We start from the raw sequence: 23398 nt of genomic DNA, 5'->3' as shown, positions 1-23398 counted from the left end.
TAGATAACCAACAAGGACCTACTGTATAGCACAGGGAACTATACTCAATATTTTGTAATATTCTATAAGGGAAAATAATCTGAAAAAGTGTGTGTGTGTGTGTGTGTGTGTGTGTGCATACATACATATGAATCACTTTGCAGTACACCTGAAATTAACATAAGTAATGTATAAGTATAGTTGCAAATCAACTACACTTCAATTAAAAGCAAAGTTCTTATCACAAGAAAAAAATTGTAACTATGTGTAGTGATGGACATTAACTAGACTTACTGTGATCATTTCACAATATATACAAATATCAAATCATTATGTTGTACACCTGAGACTAATATAATGTTATATGTTACTTATACCTCACTTTTAAAAGGACTCTCTAGAATTTAATATAAATTAATTCCTGCTGCAACTAGAGGGGCTGTATATTCCAATTGCCTTGGGACAGTCCAGTTTATTGTAGTTGTCCTAGAGTACTTGTTAAGAGCATTCCTTTTCACTCTCTAGAGGTGTCCCAGTTTGGATAGTGTGTTAATATAGTCCTGTTCACACAATAACCACGCTCTCACTCTGGCTCCACCATGGCTGGGGGACTTCAAACAAGTCACTCTGCTGCAAAGCACAGTGCTTGTCAAACATTCATAGCAACCAAACGCCTTCTCAAATGAAAACTCGCTACAAAAGCCCCAACGTAAGCAACAATTTGGAGTAGCACTTTATTCGTAAAAATTTCTTTCCTATGTTCAAATTAGTGTTTACGTACAAAGCAGTTGATTCTCACTGAGGCTGTTGAGATGGACACATACATTTCAAGCCAGGAGTTGTAGCTGAAATCTTAGTCACATCCACTTTATTTCCACATTGGGTAAACCCCGGATTCACAGAAGACGTGGTGGCAAAGAGTAGCTATTTTTCAAGGGCTCCTTTCACAATCTAAGTTAACTGGATATGGCAGGAGAATCCTACGTTAGTTATGTCCAACACCTTAAAAAACTGCTACCCAACATGTATTTTAAAATTACAGTTATAAAATATTTTTTAATGGAATTTGATGCTAAGTAACGTTCGCAGAACTGTCAAAGCCCTCATTGGAACACTCGTTTGAGAAACAACTGAATGAGAGTCAGGTCACATGCAGCTCAAAAGCTTCTGTTTCTAAGGTGGTTTTTTCTGAAACTCTTGTCTGGAATCCAATGGGGGGGGGGGAAGGAAGGAATAGCACCTTGAAGGTTTGGACTCTACTATCCATATAGCAAAAGGCCCAGAAGCAAGTGGGGCTTTTAGAAGGCTGCAGGCAAAGAAGAAAGAGCCATTTAAGTGGAGCGCAAACAGTTGGACTGTTGAACTTGCACAAGGCAGAAGTGGTCCAAAAGCACAGCAGGGAGATGTCGGTAACTTTTTCCATCTGCTTCCAAGAGCCTCCAGTTTTTAAGATAAAAAGTATCATTATTCTTAAAGTGCGGGAGCCAGGGAGTAGAGATGGAAGAATGATAACAGGTTTACTGTTTTAATGCCAAGTTGGGTCATGAGTCAGCTCAGGAACTAGAGACATGGGCCAAATGTGCCTATAAGTGTAAATTTGAGCCAATTGCCAACTTTAAAAAACGAGAACGTTTCTCACAAAAGTTTGGATTTCTGGCTTTACTTATGACAACAGGAAGCTCTGGCACCAGTAGGCTGCTTTCCCCATGGTGATTCTGGGGTAGAGTCAAGGTACTTGTGTCTACCCAAGACACAGCAGTGCCCTCCATATTCCCATTGTCACTATCACTCTCTGCTGGTCACCCAGGTGCACAGCAATTGTCTAGATTACTCGTTGGCCCCTGTGGGCATTTGAATGTGCCACCCATGGAATTGATGTTTGTGCTTCTGAGTCTAAAATTAAAGTGAGGTGGTCCCAATAATAATTGGGACAGGAAGGCTCTGGGCTTTCACTTCTCAGAGTTCTTGCACCTCGGGCTCATGATTTCGAGCAAATCACAGTTACCTCTGCAAGGCTGTTTTTTCATCTCTGAAATGCATGCAGAAACTCCTGCCCTCCCTAACGTATGGGCTGTGATAAGGATCAGACTATAGCACCTGGTGTTTTATAATCTATAAAGCTCTGTGGTCCACATTTGTGTTTTAGTTGGTCTCACATCCATCCATCCCCCCTTGACCTGCTACAAGCACCCTAGTTTCCCTGGGGAATAGCCTCTCCCCTTCTCAGTCTACATGGTTAGGTGGTGTTGACTCCATCCTCAGCCTGGATGGGCATGGGGTCAGGCCCACCAATCAGAGTGTTGCGTTCTTCCCAGAGATAGCTTTGTGTTCCGGGATGGGTGTATGAGCTAATTGGGGCTAATAGACTTAGAACCAGGACTTTGGTTCCAACTGTTGGAAAAGCGAAACTCTCTTTTCTACTGAACTTTGCTGTCATGTTGCTAACTTGGGGGTGTTGGGTCTGTAAATGGAGCTGACAAGGAGGAGAAAAAAACAGAAAGATGGTAGGAAGCAAGGTCTGGGTCACATAATCGGAGGCTTTGGGTCCAGATATACATCAACACATACAGTCTTTTTGCTTCAGGTTGAATGGGGCTAACTCACTGGAGACACGGGGGGATTTACACTAGCAGGCAGACTTGTGAGCATTTGTTTGATTTAGATTCGTTTCCCCGGGCACTCCCTGATCTTGAGTCCTGGAGTGCTCCTGCAGCAGCAATCAGCTCTTCTCTCTGCCTGGATTTGACCATCTACACTGCTTTTTTGAAGTTCTTGAGAGAGTCCTGTTGTGAGATTCTTGATGAAGGGCACTGGAAACGTTCACAGATGAGATAGCCATGTGTGGTGGGGGCAATGAAGCCATTGGAGGTTGGGATGATTCTGTTCACCACGGCATGGACAAACTGGATGGCCAGCAGTGTGCCTGTCGGGGGAAGAGGAGGGGAGGGTACAACTGATAAAAATGTGGCCACAGAGATCCAATCTCACACATTGAGAGTTGGCTGCATGGGGTCAAATCTCTGCTATGCCCCTTACTAGCTTAGGCATGAAAGCCAGCCTCTCAGAGTCCCTCTTGCTTCATCTGCAATATGTGAACAATAACTGAGCCTACCTGCTGAGGGGAATTCTGAAGATTTGAAGATGTCATGCATGTCAGGTGCTAACTATCAGTTTCAGCCAGCGCGAATTCAGTAAATATTATTATTGGAGGAGGAATGGGAAGACATGTTGTGAACCTGCACGGGATGGGCTTTTAAGGCCACAATTCACAGACCTCACCTTCTGAGCCATCATCTTTTGGCCAGGCATCTTTGTTACTCTGTATTAGACTACAATGTATTAGATTATAATGTATTCAATTATAATGATGCAATCACAATGTTTTCAGTTATACTGTATTCGATTACAGTGTATTCAACTCTACCTGATATTCACTCAGCCACTTACTTGCTTTGTGACCTTGGGAAAGTTCCTTAATCACTCTGAACTTCAGCTTCTTCATTTGTCAGATGGAGATAGCAATAGCTCCTAAACCCCTGCCAGTGTCTTAAGGGTTCCTTTCTCTATAGGAGAATGTGACAGAGGTGACCATGGGGACTAGGCAGACCAGCTTGAAACCACAGCCCACCCCATCTCTCAGAGCCTCAAATTTTGTAAAGTGGTGATGCCTATTGAGAGAATTAAATGGCGTGGTGACAGTACTCAGGACACAAGAAATGTTAACTCCTGTTACTATGTCCTTAGTGTAATATTGAACAGAGTGAGAGATGTGAGGTTTTCAAAGTGGTTGATCTTAAGATGCCCCAAACATTTACAGGGTCTAAGGAAAGAGAATGAATGAAGGTCAACATCCTATGAGATACAACATGTGAACATTGAAAATCTAGCTAATAAACTATTAAATGAAACATGTTCTATCCTTCTACGCTGATGGATGTACCTTCAGAACCACCTGGAAGATCAGGTTTGGGTTGAGGATTCTTGGGCTCCTCAGTTACATGCCAGAATGTAATGGTGTGGGACAGCCCAGCTGTCTGTGGCTTGCCCACTTCTCTTCCCACATCCAGCTCCATCTTATATCCCTAGAGGCCTCAGATACATACATGTGAACCCCCCAAGGTAGCTCACACATCCAGACTCCATGCACACTACTCCAAGACCACCCTCCAAGTCTGGGGGTGTATACACAAGAGGCACAGCCCACTTTCAGAAAGATAGAGCTGGGGAAGAGGCCTGCACAGGCCCTAAAGAGGGCTCCTGGGCAGGTGGGGAGTGTGTTCTGGAGTTCTAGGTACGCAGAGCATGGGTCTAGAGGAGGAGGTAAACTCCCATTGGGTCTGTCCCCTGAGCCTGCAGATACTTCTCTAAGCAGAGGGACCCAGCTAGGGGAGGCTGGAGTGGGGCCCTCTAATGGCCAGGATCCAGAACAGAGTCCTTCATTTCCAGATCTAAGCTCAGTCCTACCTGCAAAGCAAAATGACTCGCCATCCAGCACACTCCAGACGATTATGGAGCGATCTTTCAAGCCTGTGTAGACGTACTTGTCATCCTTGGAGAAGCAAGCACATTGGACACCTCTACAGTAAGAACTCTGCTGAAAAAGGTAATGTGATCTTGATTTCAGACTGAAAGACACCTAGGAGTGCAGCCTCAAGGCACTCGTATGGGAAGCCAGACTTATAAGCACCTTTTGAGAGATGGATCAAGTTAAAACCTGGAAAGATGGGTAGCATCAATATTCCCAGGACCAAAACACGTCTTCAAAGAGATTGGATTGAGAGGATTAGTGACATTTTGCACTGGAGAATGGGAATTATAGGGTTTAATTTCTTAAATGACCTTGGTTATACAAGTATTAGCTCCAATTGTATTTAATTAAAAGCTATATGCTAAATGCAATTTAGGATCCTAGAACAGAAAAAGAGAATTCACTGAAAAACATATGATCCCAATAAAGTTGATAGCTAATGATATCGTTCCCATGTTACTTTCTTAGTTTTGACAAACGTACTCTAGTTGCATAAGATGTTAATATCAGGGGAAGCTGGGTGAGGGGTAGGTAAATGGGAACATTTGCATTATCTTCACAACTTAATCTGTAAATCTAAAATCATTCCAGGCACTTTCCTGGTGGTCCAGTGGTTGGGATTTCACCTTCCAATGCGGGGGGTGCGGGTTCGATCCCTGCTTGGGGAGCTAAGATCCCACATGCCTTGCAGCCAAGAAACCAAGACATGTAACAGAAGCAATGTTGTAACAAATTTGATAAAGACTTTAAAAAATGGTCCCCATAAAAAAAAAAAATCTCAGAAAAAAATCATTCCAAATTAAGTTTTATTTTTTAAAAAAAACCAAAAAGCTAGGTGTATTTAACTGCTGTGGTGACATTTCCCATCTCAACGAGGCAAAAGATTACTTACATCTGAGCCTTACAGTGGCTTCATAAAAATAAATGTCAAGTGGGATGAGGGCTTTTTAAGACAAAACTACACATATTCTCTTCTCTTAGTTACAAGATCATCTCCCTTAGTTTATTAACAATTTTTATATCTTGCAACCTAAGGTATAATCTTTGTTCTCCATCTGAGAAACTGGAATAATAGCAACAACCTTACAAGATTGTTGTGAGGATTAAATTATAGAATGATATTTTAATATGTATATTTTGCATAATTACATAATGTGAATTTGTAAATATATAATACAGCTCTTAATCATATTGATACAAAAATTATAACTCCTTACGAGATGGACAGTGCAAACTGTCTTAGACATTTTGTATGAAAAGAAGTCACCAGCTTCCCTTTTCAGAGCCTTCACAGTTGCTGTTCCTTCTGCCTAGAATGCTGTTCCACAAGACTTATCTGACCGTCTTAAATAGCAGCCCTTGCCCATCTCTACCTCTCTTTATCTTGCCCTATTTTTCTTCAAAGCTCTTGCTGCACCCCAACCATCATGTATTTGCTGCTTTGTTTTTTTGTTTTTGTTTTTTGTTTTTTTTTTTTGCGGTACGCGGGCCTCTCACTGTTGTGGCCTCTCCCGCTGCGGAGCACAGGCTCCGGACGTGCAGGCTCAGCGGCCATGGCTCCCGGGCCCAGCCGCTCCGCGGCATGTGGGATCCTCTCGGACCGGGGCACGAACCTGTGTCCCCTGCATCGGCAGGCGGACTCTCAACCACTGCGCCACCAGGGAAGCCCTGATTCACTTTTTTATAAAGCAGAAACGAACACAACATTGTAAAGCAATTATACTGCAATAAAGACGTTAAAAAAAAAAAAAGTACTTCTCTGAAGACTCTGGGGGGAGCCAGCCCTGCCAATGCCTTGCTTTCGGGCTTCTGGCCCCTAGAACAGTGAGTGAAGAAATTCTTGTTGTTTTAAGCCACCAGGTTTGTATAGTAATTTGTGACAGGACATTTGTTTTGATTTTAGAGAGATGAGGAAGTGGCAGGCACTGGAATAATGGGACTAGCATGGGACAACCAGGAGGTAGGAAAGGCCTGGTGTGTTTGAAGACCAGCATGGAGGCCAGTGCGGCTGGAGCAGAGTGAAGGAAGGGGAGGTGAGTGAGAGGAAGGGGTGCCAGATTTAGCAAAACAACAACTGCAACAACTACAGGACACCCAGTTAAATTGGAATTTCAGAGGAACAGTGAAATTTTTATGAGTATATCCCACAATGTTATGTGGGATATACTTATACTAAAAACTTGTTGTTTACCTGAAATTTAACTGAGTGCTCTGTATTTTATCTGGCAACCCTACCCAAGGGGACTTGTTCTCTTGTGTTCCAAATACTGTCTGAGTGAACATTTTGTTGAGAGGACCCCTAGCAGCGCAGGGAGGTGGGTGAAGGCCAGATTATGCATGGCCTTCCAGGCCCCATACGGGAGAGAGTGCAGGCCCTGCTTCTGCTCAGCCAGTAAAGGCACCATGGGACACACCGCAGCAGCTGGCAGAGAAACTCAGCTGTTTGTGTGTTTATTGTTTTTTTTGAGTGGGAAGGAAGCCGCCCCCTTACTTTATAAAAAGATCTCTGTCCCTGGAACACCACAGATCGCCTGCTAAGTCACGCATTTCCATTGGCACCGACAGCTCAGGTCTTGGTGTGGGTGCTGGGTTAACATGACCTCATTCAAGTGGATACCCTGTGCTTTCCCAGGAGTTATGGCTGACAAGATAGGCAAGCCAATTCTTCCAGAGGTTCAGAAATAAAACATTGTCGGTAAATAAACAAACATTCAGCATCTTATTTGAGGCTGCAGAGTCAAGCCTGACTATGAATTCAAATCCCAGCCCCTCCACTTACAGCTGTGTGACCTCAGGCAAGTTACCTAACTTCTCTGTGCCTCAGTTTCCTCATCTATAAATGAGAATAATAAAAGTGCCTACCTCCCAGGGCTATTGGGGTGTAAAGGAATTAACACATGTTAACTGTTTAGGATGAGTTCTAACACACTGTAAATACCCAAGTATTAACTACTGTTATTACAAGGTTAACTCTCTCACTGAGGAGTTACGGTATGAGGCTCTCTGCTGTGCACCTCACTTGTGACATCTCGGTTTCGCCTCAAGACAATCCCTGGATCAGGTCAGGTCACTGAGGGCTGGGGGCTGAGTCTGCCTTATGTCTCTCCATGCTCCCTGTGGAACTACTTTTAATGAACTGTGCTTGAATGATAGCCTCACATGGAAGGATGTTATGGATGAAACATGTGTGTGGGAAACTGAAGAAATGCACCAAAATATCTGCTGTCCAAGGATATTTGCATTATACTCTTATGCAGTAAAGGATGAGCTCAGCAGGCCTGGGACATCCACACCCTGCACATGAAAGATTTGGTCCTCGTCTGGCTCCTGGAAGGTGACCTCTAAGCCCTTGGAATGTCCTGCCTAAAAGGAGTATCTTTGTTACCCTGAGGCCTTGGGCCACACTGCATGGTCTATGCTCAGAGTGTGACGTATGGTGGGAGCTTTGGGACATGCCGTATCAGCTTGACCTCAGGGGTGGGGCTGGTGATTCAAGTTAGCTGTGCAAGGATCAGCCGTGTCTACATGACCATCTACCAGTGAAAAGCTCGGACGCCAAGGCTGGGGTGAGATTTCCTGGTTGGCCGGACGCCATGGATGTTGTCATCCATCATTGCTGGGTAAGTAATCACTGCTTGCAAGACTCCACTGGAGGAGGACAAGCTCGTGCTTGGTCTCTCCTGGACTCTGCCCCGTGTGCCTCTTCCTTTTGCTGATTTTAATCGGTACCCTTTTGCTGCAATACACTGTAACTGTGAGTGTAACAGCTCTTCTGAGTTCTGTGAGCCCTAAAACATCATCAGACCTGAAGATGATCTTGGGGACCCCTGATTCTATTTATCAATGAAATCTTGCCTGATCTTAGCTGACTTAAGATTGAGGTACATCTTGCAAGCAAAGGTTGGTTCCCAAAACTGTGGATGGAAAAACTGCTCAGGCTCCTTCTTCTCACTGGATGCTGGAAAGAGCCACACTTGAAACCCAACTGTAACAAGTTGCTAGGTCACTGAGGTCCTCAATGCCTTTGGTCTCAGTCTTGATTCTATTTTGTGCTCATTTTCTTTTGTCTTTTGTTCCTGTTCCCCATGCTTATTTTATACACACTTAAGTCACTTGAAATTCTTTTGGAAACAAGATGGAGGGTATACATCATTCAACCTGCCGTCAGTCAATCTTAGAGGATAAGCATTTATCTACTGGACCTGCACTCTCCAATACGGTTGGCACAAGTCCCACGTGGCTATTAGTGAGGCTGGTCTCAAGAGATGAGCCATAAGTATAAAATACATGCTAGAGATCAAAAACTTCACACAAGAATTTTAAAAGTAATGTGAAATATACCATTAAAATCATACTGATTTCATGTTGGCTTTTGGGGTCTATGGTATTAAATAAGATATATCATTAACACAAATGTCACCTGTTTCTTTTTACCTTTTTAACGAGGGTCAGGAGAAAATTCACAGTATAAATGTGGCTCACATTCGTAGTCTGCATTACTGGACAGTGCTGGTGTAAAGTGTCTTTGGTCCCTGGAAATGGCTTTGTAAAAATCAGACTGATTTAAGGGCAGTGAAAGTAATCTGTATGATACTATAACGATGGATATACATCGTTATACATTTGTCCAGACCCACAGAATATGCAACACTAAGAGTGAACCATAATGTTGCTATGGAGTTTGAGTGAGGATGCTGTGTCAGTGTAGGTTCATCAGTTGTAACAAATTCATCACTCTGGTGGGCCATATTGAAAATGGGGGAGGCTGTGTGTCAGTGGGAGCACAGCCTCACATGGGTATATGGAACTCTCCGTATCTTCTGTTTGGCTGTGAACCTAAGACTGCGCTAAAATTTTTTCTTTAAAAAAAAATCGGGATGTGGAGCACCTGTTGGTCACCTCTACCAGGTAGCCTTCCCTGATTGCTTCAGACTAAGGAAAGGGAATCCTGTCACATGTTCCTATAGCCCCTGTTTCTTATCTTGACATAGCACCAACCAGTCTTTCTTGTGGCTGGGGTAGTGTGGGCTGAGTGTACCCTATCCTCTCACCCTACCTCCCTCTATCCCTGTGACTCTCTGGCAGGAATAACCACTCCCATTTCCAAGATAATGGACCGGAAGCCCAGAAAGGTTCAGAGATTTATCCAGAACATGTGTTGGCAAACTACAACCCGTGGGTGAAAATTGCCTGGTCCCCGATTTTTATATGTGAGCTAATAGTTTTTAAGTTTTTTACATGCTTGAAAAAACTAAAATAAGATTACTATTTCATAACACATGAAAATGGTATGAAATTCAAATTTCAGCATCCATGAAAGTTTTATTGGCGCATAGCCATACTCACTTTAAATATCGTCCATGGAGGCTTTCGAATTACAAGGGCAGGGTTGGATAGTTGTGACAGAGGCAGGCAATGATGTTTATTTACTATGAGGCTCTTTGCAGAAAAAGTTTGCTGACCCTCTTCCCCCTTCCCCCAAGCCCCTCTCCACTTCCAACCAAATCCAGAGTTGCCGCCTCATGACTCCAAATGAGAGCTAAATGCTACCTGCAGCGAGAAGGGACTCATCTTCAGAGACCACCAGGAACCCCACGGCTTCTGGAAGCTTCTCCAGCAGGCTGTCTCCTTCGGAGGAAACCCGTGCAGAATCAAGGGTGTCCATCAAGCATTTCCACTGGGTTAAGTGTTCAGGGTCAAGAGCTTGCATTTGACGCAGGGCTCTGCCACTCACCAGCTCTGTGATCCTAAGCAAATTCCTTAGCCCCTGGCTGCCTCAGTTACCTCATCTGTTAAATGGGAGATGATACCAGGACTGCCTCACAGGGCTATCGTGGTTAAGAAGTACATAGGATGGTTCCCTCTGGCCCATAATCAGTCCTCCCAAAGTGGCAGCTATTATTATTACTGTTGACATTGTTTTCATAACCAACTCGGGGACCCAGAGAACATCCCAGCACTCTAGTTTTCTACCCCCAGAGGCGCTCTGAAGATCTCAAATAAAGTCGAAAGGTAGGTTGGAGCCGGAGGAGGGCAGCATCATTCTCCCCATTCTCGAGTGGCAGAAATGAATTGGTTTTGTTCAGATCTAAGAGGAAGGTTTGGGGTTTCTTTTTTTCCTTTCTTTCTTTTTGCTTTTGTTTTTGTTTTAAGCAAGGGCAGGAGGAAGTGAATTTCTACATGGCTGTTGATGAAATAAAAATTATATTTTAATTTATAGTTTACAAAACTAATTTATATGTTAAGGCAGGACAAGAAAAAATTAAACATAAAATTCTCTCTCTGTGTTAGTTTGGGTATTCTCCTCCCCTAAGGTGCGGTGTGGTTTGCATTACACGTTAACCAGAGCTCCTCAAAGATGGGAGTGTCTGCTCAACCGTAAACATCAATTTTTTCCCCCTTTCTTCTGACACTAGCAATGTAACTTCTTAAAAGAATTGTGTTCCTCTATGACATAAATCACAGCAAGATCCTTTTTGACCCACCTCCTAGAGAAATGGAAATAAAAACAAAAATAAACAAATAGGACCTAATGAAACTTAAAAGCTTTTGCACAGCAAAGGAAACCATAAACAAGACCAAAAGACAAGCCTCAGAATGGGAGAAAATATTTGCAAATGAAGCAACGGACAAAGGATTAATCTCCAAAATTTACCAGCAGCTCATGCAGCTCAATAACAAAAAAACAAACAACCCAATCCAAAAATGGGCAGAAGACCTATGTAGACATTTCTCCAAAGAAGATATACAGATGGCCAACAAACACATGAAAGAATGCTCAACATCACTAATCATTAGAGAAATGCAAATCAATGCATTAGAGAAATGCAAATCAAAACTACAATGAGGTATCACCTCACACCAGTCAGAATGGCCATCATCAAAAAAATCTAGAAACAGGGGCTTCCCTGATGGCACAGTAGTTGAGAGTCCACCTGATGATGCAGGGGATGCGGGTTCGTGCCCCGGTCTGGGAGGATCCCACATGCCGCGGAGTGGCTGGGCCCGTGAGCCATGGCCGCTGAGCCTGCGCGTCCGGAGCCTCTGCTCCACAACGGGAGAGGCCACAACAGTGAGAGGCCCGCATACCGCAAAAAAAAAAAAAAAATCTAGAAACAATAAATGCTGGAGAGAGTGTGGAGAAAAGGGAACACTCTTGCACTGTTGGTGGGAATGTAAATTGATACAGCCACTATGGAGAACGTACGGAGGTTCCTTAAAAACTAAAAATAGAACTACCATACGACCCAACAATCCCACTACTGGGCATATACCCTGAGAAAACCATAATTCAGAAAGAGTCATGTACCAAAATGTTCATTGCAGCTCTATTTACAATAGCCAGGAGATGGAAGCAACCTAAGTGTCCATCATCGGATGAATGGATAAAGAAGATGTGGCACATATACACAATGGAATATTACTCAGCCATAAAAAGAAACGAAATTGAGTTATTGGTAGTGAGGTGGGTGGACCTAGAGTCTGTCATACAGAGTGAAGTATGTCAGAAAGAGAAAAACAAATACCGTATGCTAACACATATATATGGAATCTAAGGAAAAAAAATAAGGTCATGAAGAACCTGGGGCAAGACGGGAATAAAGAGAATGGACTTCTCCTGCTAGAGAATGGACTTGAGGATATGGGGAGGGGGAAGGGTAAGCTGTGACAAAGTGAGAGAGTGGCATGGACATATATACACTACCAAATGTAAAATAGACAGCTAGTGGGAAGCAGCTGCATAGCACAGGGAGGTCAGCTTGGTGCTTTGTGACCACCTAGAGGGGTGGGATAGGGAGGGTGGGAGGGAGGGAGACGCAAGAGGGAAGAGATATGGGAACATATGTATATGTATAACTGATTCGCTTTGTTATAAAGCAGAAACTAACACACCATTGTAAAGGAATTATACTCCAATAAAGATGTTAAAAAAAAAAAAGAGTAGTGTTCTTTCCCAGCTCTGTAGGGGGTCGTGGTGACTCGCTGCTCGCTTTGTACTTGTTTACCGGGCTTGTATATCCTTGGTGAACTTTATGTAAAATACCAGCATGTCATTCTGATGTATGATCGTTTGTCTCAAAAATGTATATGACTGTGCCTTCGACTTCCAACAGGCAGCACAGTTCTCAGAGCTTTCTGAGAATCTGCTTCCCGGGTTATAATCCTCAGTTTAGCTCAAATAAAATTCCCTTTTTTCTTCTTCTTTTTTTTTTTTTTTTTTTTTTTTTTTTGCGGTACGCGGGCCTCTCACTGTTGTGGCCTCTCCCGCTGTGGAGCACAGGCTCCGGATGCGCAGGCTCAGCGGCCATGGCTCACGGGCCCAGCCGCTCCGCGGCACGTGGGATCCTCCCAGACCGGGGCACGAACCCGCATCCCCTGCATCGGCAGGCGGAGTCTCAACCACTGCGCCACCAGGGAAGCCCCCTTTTTTCTTCTTAACTTGATAGTTAATTGAATTTTCGTCGACAGTGTTATTGCTGATTTTTTCAAAAACGTGATTCTTTTAAAACTTAAAAAAATTAAACTGTAATACTGTATAATTTAAAAAAAAGAAGAAGAAATAGCCAGAGCTCCCCACGAGCATCTTTTCACCTTCCCCGCCGTTCTGCTTTCTCCCTGGAAGGCATCTTTGTCTATGTTTGCTGAGAATCCGTTTGTGTAGGTAAACATTTACACAAGCCTCCTTTCTCCACCATCCCTCGTAGATATTGTTCTGCAAGTTGCTTTTTTCGCTTAATGTGTCTGGGGTAGCGGTTCTCAACTGGAGCAAGGGGTGATTTTGTCCCTCCCCGCTGAGAACACTGGGCAACGTCTTAGAGACATTTTTGGTTGTAAAGATAGGGCAGATGCTCTGCATCGAGTGGGCAGTGGCTACGGATGCTGCTGCACACCCTACAACGCATAGGACGGCCCCCAATGGCAAAGAAGGACCTGGCCCCAGCTGTCAATGGCACCCAGGTGTAGCATAGCGCTTAAGAGCATGGACCCTAGAGCCAGACTGCTTGAGTTCAAATCCTGTCTGTGACACTTCCTAGCTGTGTGACCTTAGGCAAATGACTTCATCTCTCTGTGCTTCAGTTTAACGCATCTGTAACATAGAGATAATGGCAGCAGCTACATCTTAGCTGTGTTTTGAGGGTTAAATGAGATAATAGGTATAAAAGTCCCTGGAATAGCCCTTAGTACACAGTGAGCGCTATGTGAGAGTTTATTATTTCCATGAAAGTATCTCTAGGCCAGGGGTCAGCAAATTTTCCTGTAATGGGCCAGATAGTAAACACTTTAGACTTTGTGGCCATGTGGTCTCAACTTTGCCATTAGAGCACAAATGCAGCCACAGACCGTACGTAGACAAACGGTGTGGTTATGTGCCAAGACAACGTCATTTATGGACATTAAATACGGATTCTATGGAATTTTCACATGTCACAAGATATTCTTCTTTTAAAAATCGTTTTTCAACCATTAAAATCAGAAAAACCATTCTCAGCTCATGGGCTGAACAAAAACAGGCAGTGGGCCAGAGTTAGCTGACCACTGCTCAAGGCTATCTAATTTTTTATAGTTATGTAATCTTCCATGGTATAAAATTTCCTTAATTCACTTAACTATTTTCCCATAGATGGACATTTCAGATCATGTCAATGTTTTGCTATTACATGGAGGGATACTATCGTCAAGGCTGGTCTCATTTTAAGTGAGGGGTATATATCTGAAGATCTCAGATAATACAAAACATGACAAATTTGAGAGGGATTTTCCCCTTGGATGGATGAAGGATGGTAGGTGTTTCTGTCCACCAGCTACAGTGCTGCTGCCACTCACACTAGTGTAAACACAGTCTTCAATTCACCTACCCCCACCCCTCGCTGCGAGATCATAAGATGCTAAATAAATTTTAAATGTGTTTGCATTTTCCCTATTTATGTGCATATTTATGTGCATATTTCCTAAATGTGCACCTAAAATGAGACTGAATACTTTTATAATATTATTTCGTATTTACTTAAGTCAAATTCACATGAAATGAGGCCACACTCTGTTTACATTTGTGTGCACATGGGCAAGTATTTAAGATGGGGATGTGACTTTTTAATCTTAGACTCTGCAAGACTTCTCTCCCAAGGGTTTCACCAATCTATACCCCCATGAAGAAGGCAAAGTGCCCAAGAAATGGATTTCCTTTTCACAAAAATATGTACTTTTTATGTTCAAAATAAGAGCTCTATTACATGCACTTTGCTGAACCAGATAAATTTGGGGAGGTGTTTTTAAAACATTAACATTTAGATAGTAAAATAAAGCTCCCTTCCTGACAAAATCATCCTTCCATGCATTAGTCAGTTTCAAAGTTTCACTGAATTGCAATGACTAAAGGCAGGCGGTAGGAGGCTCTCTGGTCTCAAGGTTGGAATTGCCCTATGCAGGCAGCACATGCAACATTACAGTTGTGCTCAGAAGAAATGCATGTGTTTATTTCAGAGCAGGATGGGGTCTATTTATATATTTTTTTTTTTTTTTTTTGCGGTACGCGGGCCTCTTACTGCTGTGGCCTCTCCCGTTGCGGAGCACAGGCTCCGGACGCACAGGCTCAGCGGCCATGGCTCATGGGCCGAGCCGCTCCGCGGCATGTGGGATCTTCCCGGACCAGGGCATGAACCTGTGTCCCCTGCATCGGCAGGCAGACTCTCAGCCAGTGCGCCACCAGGGAAGCCCTATTTACATTTTTACCTTGTAGGTTTCATGTTATTTCAACCCCAGGCTCTTAGCTGACATATACATGATCTTCTTTCATAGCTTGCAGGTCTAGAGGCTCTAGCATCTTGAGTTCCACTTGGGCTTCAACATTTCAGAGCCAGCTTGGATGAGGAGTGATGGCTGGGTACCACACAGGAACTTTGGTGCAAGAGGACTTATGTGCACAGAGGACTTTGGTGCACAGGAACTTTGGTGCAAGAGGAATTATGGCTTTCCTTCTTTTGACTGATAGAGAGTGGAGAATTGAGATGGGGAAGGGAAGCAGCCAATAAATGTGGCTCATCAAGCCAGTGATCAATGCAGGCAAACATAGCTGAGTCCTGCTGGGGATGCTCTGAGAGAGAGTGTAGAGCATGCATCAGAGATGCCCCCACTGAGGGGCCAAGAGCTGGGTGGGGTTCTATGCACCACCTCTATTTCAGGTTGGCTGAGGACTGCTCCCAGGAGAATTAACACAGAGGCCAAGTGTGCTGGCGTGGGGGGGAGAGGAGATAGAAAAAAACCTCAACCAGGTGCAGAGTCACAGGTGTGCAGCTGTAATGTAGGTGCCTGACAACAAGCTTTTTAATTGCTGAGGCAGCCATTTCTAAAGACATCCATCTTGAATAAACATGTTGGCAGCTACTAGCAAAACAACTAGATAAGGAACCAGGATGTCCACCCATGAAGGTTCCTCTTTCAGAAAGCCCTGGAGAACCTAGATAACTGACCACTTGGGTGACGCCCTTCCCCTTCCTGTGTCCTAATTCCTCCCCATATGTTTTAAATTTACCAATAAAGAGTGAATCCACAAAAGGCTAGACACCCCACCCTCAGACCCCAATAAAGGCAGAGCCCCAAGTCCATGTTTGCTCACTCCCTCTCTCAACTCTCTCTCTCCCCTCAACTTCACTGTGTGGCCCTTGGGCATGCTATTCACCTTCCTCAAAGTTCCCTGATGGTTTCTTGCTGAAGTGCATCCTGTGATCATAAGAAGAGCCACAAGAGCCGGCCCAGTCATAAATAGGGGCTCCGTGGGAGAAATGTGTGTAGAGCCCCCTATGAGTGATGTGTGCCCAGACAAGCACCATAGGCATTCCTAACTGAGGGCACTGCCATCAGTAGGCTTGGGACTGACAGAATAGTCTTCAGAACTGAGGGGATCGGGATGGGGCACCAAAGGTGAGTTATATAGGGAGAAATTTGAGTTAACTAGCACCATGTTTCCAATTCACTCCAGTGTTATCTTAGCATCCCCACCCCACCCTGGCTGGTTGGAAGCCTGAACAAGGGCCCATCTGTCCATCTCTTGTTGTGGTCCTGGATGTAGGTGCCATGTTCCCTCTCCCCATTTTACAGATGAGGAAACTGAGGCTCAAAGAAGGGCTGAGTAGCCCAAGAATACAACTAGGTAAAGGCAGGAGTGGGATTTTCTTTTCTGTTTTTTTTTTGTTTTTGTTTGTTTGTTTATTGAAATATAGTTGATTTACAATGTTATGTTAGTTTCTGGTATACAGCAAAGTGACTGTTTTATATATATATATTCTTTTCCATTTTTCATATACTTTTCCATTATGGTTTATTACAGGATATTGAATATAGTTCCCTGTGCTATACAGTAGGACCTTGTTGTTTATCTATTTTATACGTAGTAGTTTGTATCTGCTAATCTCAAACTCCTAATTTAGCACTCTCCCCACCTCCTTTCCCCTTTGCTAACTATAAGTTTGTTTTTTACATCTGAGAGTCTGTTTCTGTTTTGTAAATAATTCATTTGTATCATATTTTAGATTCCACATATAAGTGTTATCATATGGTATTTGCCTTTCTCTTTCTGGCTTACTTCACTTAGTATGATAATCTCTAGGTCCATCCATGTTGCTGCAAATGGCATTATTTCAATCTTTTTTTTTTTTTTTGCAGTACGCGGGTCTCTCTCACTGTTGTGGCCTCTCCCGTTGTGGAGCACAGGCTCCGGACGCGCAGGCTCAGTGGCCATGGCTCACGGGCCCAGCCTCTCCGCGGCATGTGGGATCTTCCCGGCCCGGGGCACGAACCTGTGTCCCCTGCATCGGCAGGCGGACTCTGAACCGCTGCACCACCAGGGAAGCCCTATTTCATTCTTTTTATGGCTGAGTAGTATTCCATTGTATATATGTGCCATATCTTCTTTATCCATTCATCTGTTGATGGACACTTAGGTTGCTTCCATGTCTTGGCTATTGTAAAGAGTGCTGTAATGAACACTGAGGTGCATGTATTTTTTTGAATTAGAGTTTTCTCTGGATTTATGCCCAGGAGTGGGATTGCTGTATCATATGGCAACTCTAGTTTTAGTTTTTTAAGGAACCTCCATACTGTTTTCCATAGTGGCTGCACCAATTTTCATTCAGGACTAGGATTTTCAAACTCAAGTGTGTCTGACCCTAAAGTCCAAGTTCCTTGCTAGGCTGAAGGATATTACTGAGGACAATCAGTGAATGAAGGAGTAAAGGGAAGCAACCGAGAGGCCTGATGAAAGGGCTGGGGATGTCCTCCACGATTGTGTTTGGTGCCTTGATTGCTCAGGGAGGCTACAAGGTATGAGGTCCAGAAATGTGGGGCTTTGGGATGATTATTTAGTGGCCATATTCCTCCCTTCCTCAAACTCTCGCTTCCTCAACAGGACATACAAGACCATCTGCGATCCATTTCCACGCCACCTCTCCTTTCCCTATAACACCAGGTGTGTTCCTACTTTCCCACCATGATATCCCCTACTCCCCTCGTCTTCCCTTATTCATCTTGGAAATCCTTCTTCTTCTGAGGCTTCCCCCCCACCCCCGGAGGAAAGCCTTCCCAGACTGCCTCTTTCAGAAGTATTTGTTCCTTCCCCCAACCAAGAACACACTATTTCTACCTCTACTGAAAACAGACCCTGTTACTCTGTGTCACTGTAAGTCATTGGCAAACCTGGCTCCCTCCCTAGATTGAGTTCCTTGAGGATGTGGCTGGACTCTTATACTTCTACAGCCCCTCCAATGCCTGGCAAGCTGCCCTTGTTCCTCCGCCTACGACTTCTATATAACTCACTCTTGGTGCCCCATCCATATCTCCTCAGCATACTCCTCTATTCCTGAAGGCTGCTCACCACACACCTGCAACTCTGCACTGGGTTGTTTTTTCTGACCCTATCCTTCCACACACTTGGCCTCTGTGTTAATGTTCCTGGGAGCAGCCCTCACCTAACCACTGATGGAGCTGGTGGATAGAACCCCAGCTCCTGACCCCTCAGCAGGGACAGTTCTGATGCACATTCTATACTTCCTCCCAGATCATCCCCAGCAGGATTGAGCACCAACAATCGCCCACACTGGCCAGCCCCCAGGAGACACCAAGAGATGTTTCCTGGACTGCGCTGAATTGCAGATCCCTAGAATGAAGAAGCCCAGTGTCATTTATTAAAAGATCAAAGGTGAGATGGTTTCTCGCAACTTCTAGGCCATCTGAGCATTTTGGAGCTGAATTAATGTTGGCATCCTATTCAGTCAAGTTGCTTACCAAAGAGATGGAGCCCTTGCTGGACCCGGTCACCATCTTTCTTTGTTTCTGGACTGAGACCCCACAGGTTATTGTTTCTTCTTTGATGCTGGACAAATGTTGCTTCCTTTGCAGTGTTCCTGTGGCTGAACTCCACCGACTGACCACGTCACCCTGCGACACCGTCAGCAACGTGGCCCTGGAAGCCAGCACTGCCGTGCACACCCAGGGGTCAGAGGCATCTCCCAGGATATGGAAAATCAGCTCTTCAGTTTCCAGATTCCAAGCATTGATCTAAAGGAATGATGAAAAGAAAGAGCCATGTCAGAGGGAGACCTAGTCTGCAAGTTTTCCAGAGTCGAATGCAAGACCTCTTCTTTTTTTTTTTTTGTCATTGCAATTAAAATTTTTTTTAATCTTTGTACAATTTTGTAAAGTTCCTTTCCATTTACAGTTATTACAAAATATTGGCTATATTAAGACCTATTTTTTTTTATAGTTCATGCATTTTATCGTCGACACTCTGTCAGTTTTAAAAAAAGGAGTGGGGAAGGGGGAGGGATCCTGGATTGGATCTTGGAATGGCAAAAGGACATTCATGAAAAAATGGATAAAATCCAAATAAATTCTGGAACTGAGTTGATAGTAATTGTCAATATTAATGTCCTAGTTTTGACAAATGTACACTGGTTATATAAGATGTTGTCTTTGTCCTAGTTTTGACAAATGTACACTGGTTATATAAGATGTTGTCTTTGTTGTCTTTGTTGTCTTTTATGGCACCCTCTCAAGTAGTTGTGTACCTCTGTTTACAGTCCCCCTGTCCCATATCAGGGAGCCCCTCCTTATATAAACACCATATGCCATCTTTGACTGCTCTGGTCTCAGCTTTACTTTGCAAACGGGGCAAGTGTTTGTTACCTTTGAGCTAGATGCTGAATGCACAACCTTCTTTGCTTCATCCACATGAAGGCTCAAGATCTGAGGTTCAGTGGGACCTTCTGAGCCTCCATCCCAAATGGTGAATTTCTCCTGGTTAGAGAGTAAGTTTCACAAGCACAGCGTGTGATCCTTCGAGGTAGAGATGGCAAACGATCCTTTGGCAAACACTTTCACACACCTCACCCCTCCTGCAGCAGGCCAGGGTGGAGGATAGTATATTAGCTGGGAACATTTTGACCTTCCAACTACCATAACCTCTCCTGGCTTAGAAATTCCCTGGTTTCCCAAAGGAAAGATGGATAGATTAGAACATATCCAAATTACAAATAATGGAATGTGGCAAAGCTAAACTGAGTGTAACAACTGGTTGGGATTAAATCAATTGCCCAAATGTTGAATCTGTATTAAATAGAGATCATTGAAATGTATAAAAGGTTATCATCATCCAGGAAGTATTTAAAATTAATAAACAAAAAGTAAACCAAAATAAAATTATAAGAGAAGATTTCATACTCCTGGAGAGATAGTTTTCTAAGGAGAACAAAATTTGGAAGACATAAAGGGGAAAAATTGACAAAGTGGATTACATAAAAGTGTAAAATTTCAGGAGGATAAATTTGAAAGGCATATGACACATTAGGAGGAAATATTTGCAGTATATAACAGATAAATGGAGACCCTCTTTAATAAACAAAGAGTTCTTACAAATAAGCAACAAAAACGCAAACAACTTACAAATTGGACAAATCATATAACAAGAGATTTACAGAAGTAGTACAAGTGGACAATAAACATTTGAGAATGATGTTCAATCTCACTAGTAGTCACAAAATGCAACATGAAATACCAATATCATTATTATCCATAGTATTGGCAAAAACTATGAATTAATTGCTGGAGTTTGCTGGCAAAGGTACAAGAAATCAGTTAATCTCATACCATGCTGATGGGAGTATAAGTTGATATAAATTTGCAGAAGGGTAATTTGGTGACATTTATTAAAAGTTAAAATGTGCAATATCTTGGTTTTGATAATATACTATAGTTATGTAAGACATTGCTAGCCTGGAAAGGTAGATAAAAGGTACACAGGAATTCTCTGTACTATTTCAGCAACTTTCTCTGAGTCTACAGTTATTTTTAGAATAAAAAGCTAAGAAAAAGAGGGGAAAAGGAACAATGTGCATACAATTTGACTCAGAAATCCCACTTCCAGGAATGTGTCTTACAGAAATAATAGCATAAGTGTGTGAAGATGGAGAAGGACTTTAAATGCAACGCTGTCTGTGTAAAAAGAAAACTGAGGGCTTCCCTGGTGGAGCAGTGGTTGAGCGTCCGCCTGCCGATGCAGAGGACGCGGGTTCGTGCCCCGGTCCGGGAAGATCCCACATGCCGCGGAGCGGCTAGGCCCGTGAGCCATGGCCGCTAAGCCTGCGCATCCCGAGCCTGTGCGTACCGCAAAAAAAAAAAAAAAGAAAAGAAAACTGAAAACAACCTGTCAATGAAAAGGGAGTTGGTTAAGTAATAGGGTACATCCATGTAAAGAATATTAGGCAGGCATTAAAAATAATAAAATGGATATATACATACACCTAATAATAATTATTATTACAACAGCCAATACTTAGTGCTTTCTGTGTGCGAAACATAGTTGTAAGTGGTTAACATGCATTAAACTCTTTTAATCTCATGACAGCTCGTGAGGTACTATTGTTATCCCATTGTATAGATGGGGAAACTGAGCCACAGCTGAGTACAGTAACTTATCCAAAGCCACATGGTTAATAAGTAATGGAGCTAGGATCTCAGCTTGGAGCCCAGGCTCTCAATCACCACAAAACATTGTTACAACCTACTGCAACAAAAGCAAGTTGCAACCCAGTATATAAAACAGCATGATGTAACTTTTGACGAAAGCTCAAAGGACAGAGCTATGTCTGCATAAGCCTAGAGAAGAATTGCTAATGGCATATAACAGACTGTGTGCACTGATCACTTCCAGGGGGACACTGAAGGGTGAGGGGAGAGTAAAGGAAGGGAATTTTACTTTAGAATTCATATGTCAGCAGTATTAGGGGTGACTTTTATTTCTTGCAATTGCGGTATTTTTCAACCAAAATTTCTATAAATAGCAATGCTTTATAATATATCCCTATACATAGGATACTATATCACTGCTAAAGTGAATTAGAGATGTATACATGATATGGAAAGAGGCAAAATACGTGATGTTAACTAAAAAAAAAAAGACCATGGTTATATATAGTCATATAAGCTTGTGCAACCTGGTTATTGGAGATATATATATATATATATATATATATATATATATATATGCAGTTGTAAAGAGATGGTCAGTAACACATCATTTCCATCACATGGATATAACAGCCAAGAAGAGACATAAGAGTAGAGTGTGGTAAAATATTTAGAAAGTGATGAGCTTTGGGTATTTATTACCTTGTTTTAATATAATCTATTCAATTGTATGTTTCTATAATTTAATGTTTAAGAATGACTGTGTTTGGACATAGAGAACAGACTTGTGGTTGCCAAGGGGGAGAGGGAAGTGGGGGAGGGATGGACTGGGAGTTTGGGGTTAGTAGATGCAAACTTACACACAGAATGGATAAACAACAAGGTCTTACTGTATAGCACAGGGAACTATATTCAATATACTGGGATAAACCATGATGGAAAAGAATACAAAAAAGAACGTATATAGGGCTTCCCTGGTGGCGCAGTGGTTGAGAGTCCTCCTGCCGATGCAGGGGACACGGGTTCATGCCCTGGTCCGGGAGGATCCCACATGCCGCGGAGCGGCTGGGCCCGTGAGCCATGGCCGCTGAGCCTGCGTGTCCGGAGCCTGTGCTCCACAACGGGAGAGTCCACAACAGTGGGAGGCCCGTGTACCGCAAAAAAAAAAAAAAAAAAAAAAGAATGTATATATGTGTATAACTGAGTTACTTTGCTGTACAGCAGAAATTAACACAACATTGTAAATATACTATACTTCAATACAAAAATAAATTTAAAAAAAAGAATGGTTGTGTTTGACAATCACCTCACCAAATTCTTGAAAATTTCAGACAGCTCTCACAAGCCAGTACCAACCACCTCCAGTATTGCTGTCACAGGATCGGAAACTTTCACTTCCCCTATTATGTAGGTCTATAATATTTTCATTTTTTTCGGCAAATAGATTATTGAGTTTTTCTGATTACAAATAATAAGAGTTTGAGGACTTTAAAAAATGAATCAAGGTCACCGTTGGTAAATGGGCTCAAGTCTTGAAGAGATGGCTCTCACACACAGATACAGAGATTGAATAGACCTCTAGGAAAATAGCTATCCTGATGATGATAAAATAGAGGGAATCTTATTTGACAGATACTCTGTCAGTATCCACCCCGCTCCAACCCCTCAGACAAAAAGAGTAAAATGAAAACATGTAATGCTGGGAGCTTTGGGGTTGGAGAGTGTTTTAATCTGTTACAATCTGTTTGGAAAGCAATAAGATAACACTTCTCAAAACCCCTAAGAATGTTCATACCTTTCAATTCAAGAATACCACTCACTAGAAATATTCAACAGAATGGAAAAATATTGGCAAGAGTAAAAACAGATTCGGGCTTCCCTGGTGGCGCAGTGGTTAAGAATCTACCTGCCAATGCAGGGGACATGGGTTCGAGC

The 23398-nt window shown here is 43.0% G+C and overlaps 1 protein-coding gene across 1 annotated transcript in view; it reads right to left on the bottom strand.

Moving 5' to 3' along the window:
• Positions 1 to 8301: 8301 nt before the first annotated feature.
• NWD1 (NACHT and WD repeat domain containing 1) overlaps positions 8302 to 23398 on the bottom strand; it is a 54123-nt gene continuing 39026 nt past the window's right edge. Inside the window, 3 exon segments of the mRNA XM_033855094.2 lie at positions 8302 to 10149; positions 18786 to 19057; positions 19685 to 19893. Of these exon segments, the coding sequence (XP_033710985.1) occupies positions 10047 to 10149; positions 18786 to 19057; positions 19685 to 19893 (584 nt within the window). The 3' untranslated portion in view covers positions 8302 to 10046.

This window comes from Tursiops truncatus, chromosome 3, assembly GCF_011762595.2.
Source record: "Tursiops truncatus isolate mTurTru1 chromosome 3, mTurTru1.mat.Y, whole genome shotgun sequence".
In the NCBI taxonomy this organism is placed as follows: domain Eukaryota; kingdom Metazoa; phylum Chordata; class Mammalia; order Artiodactyla; family Delphinidae; genus Tursiops; species Tursiops truncatus.
Note: the sequence above shows the minus strand (reverse complement) of the source record. Positions and strands in the feature narration are given on the sequence as shown.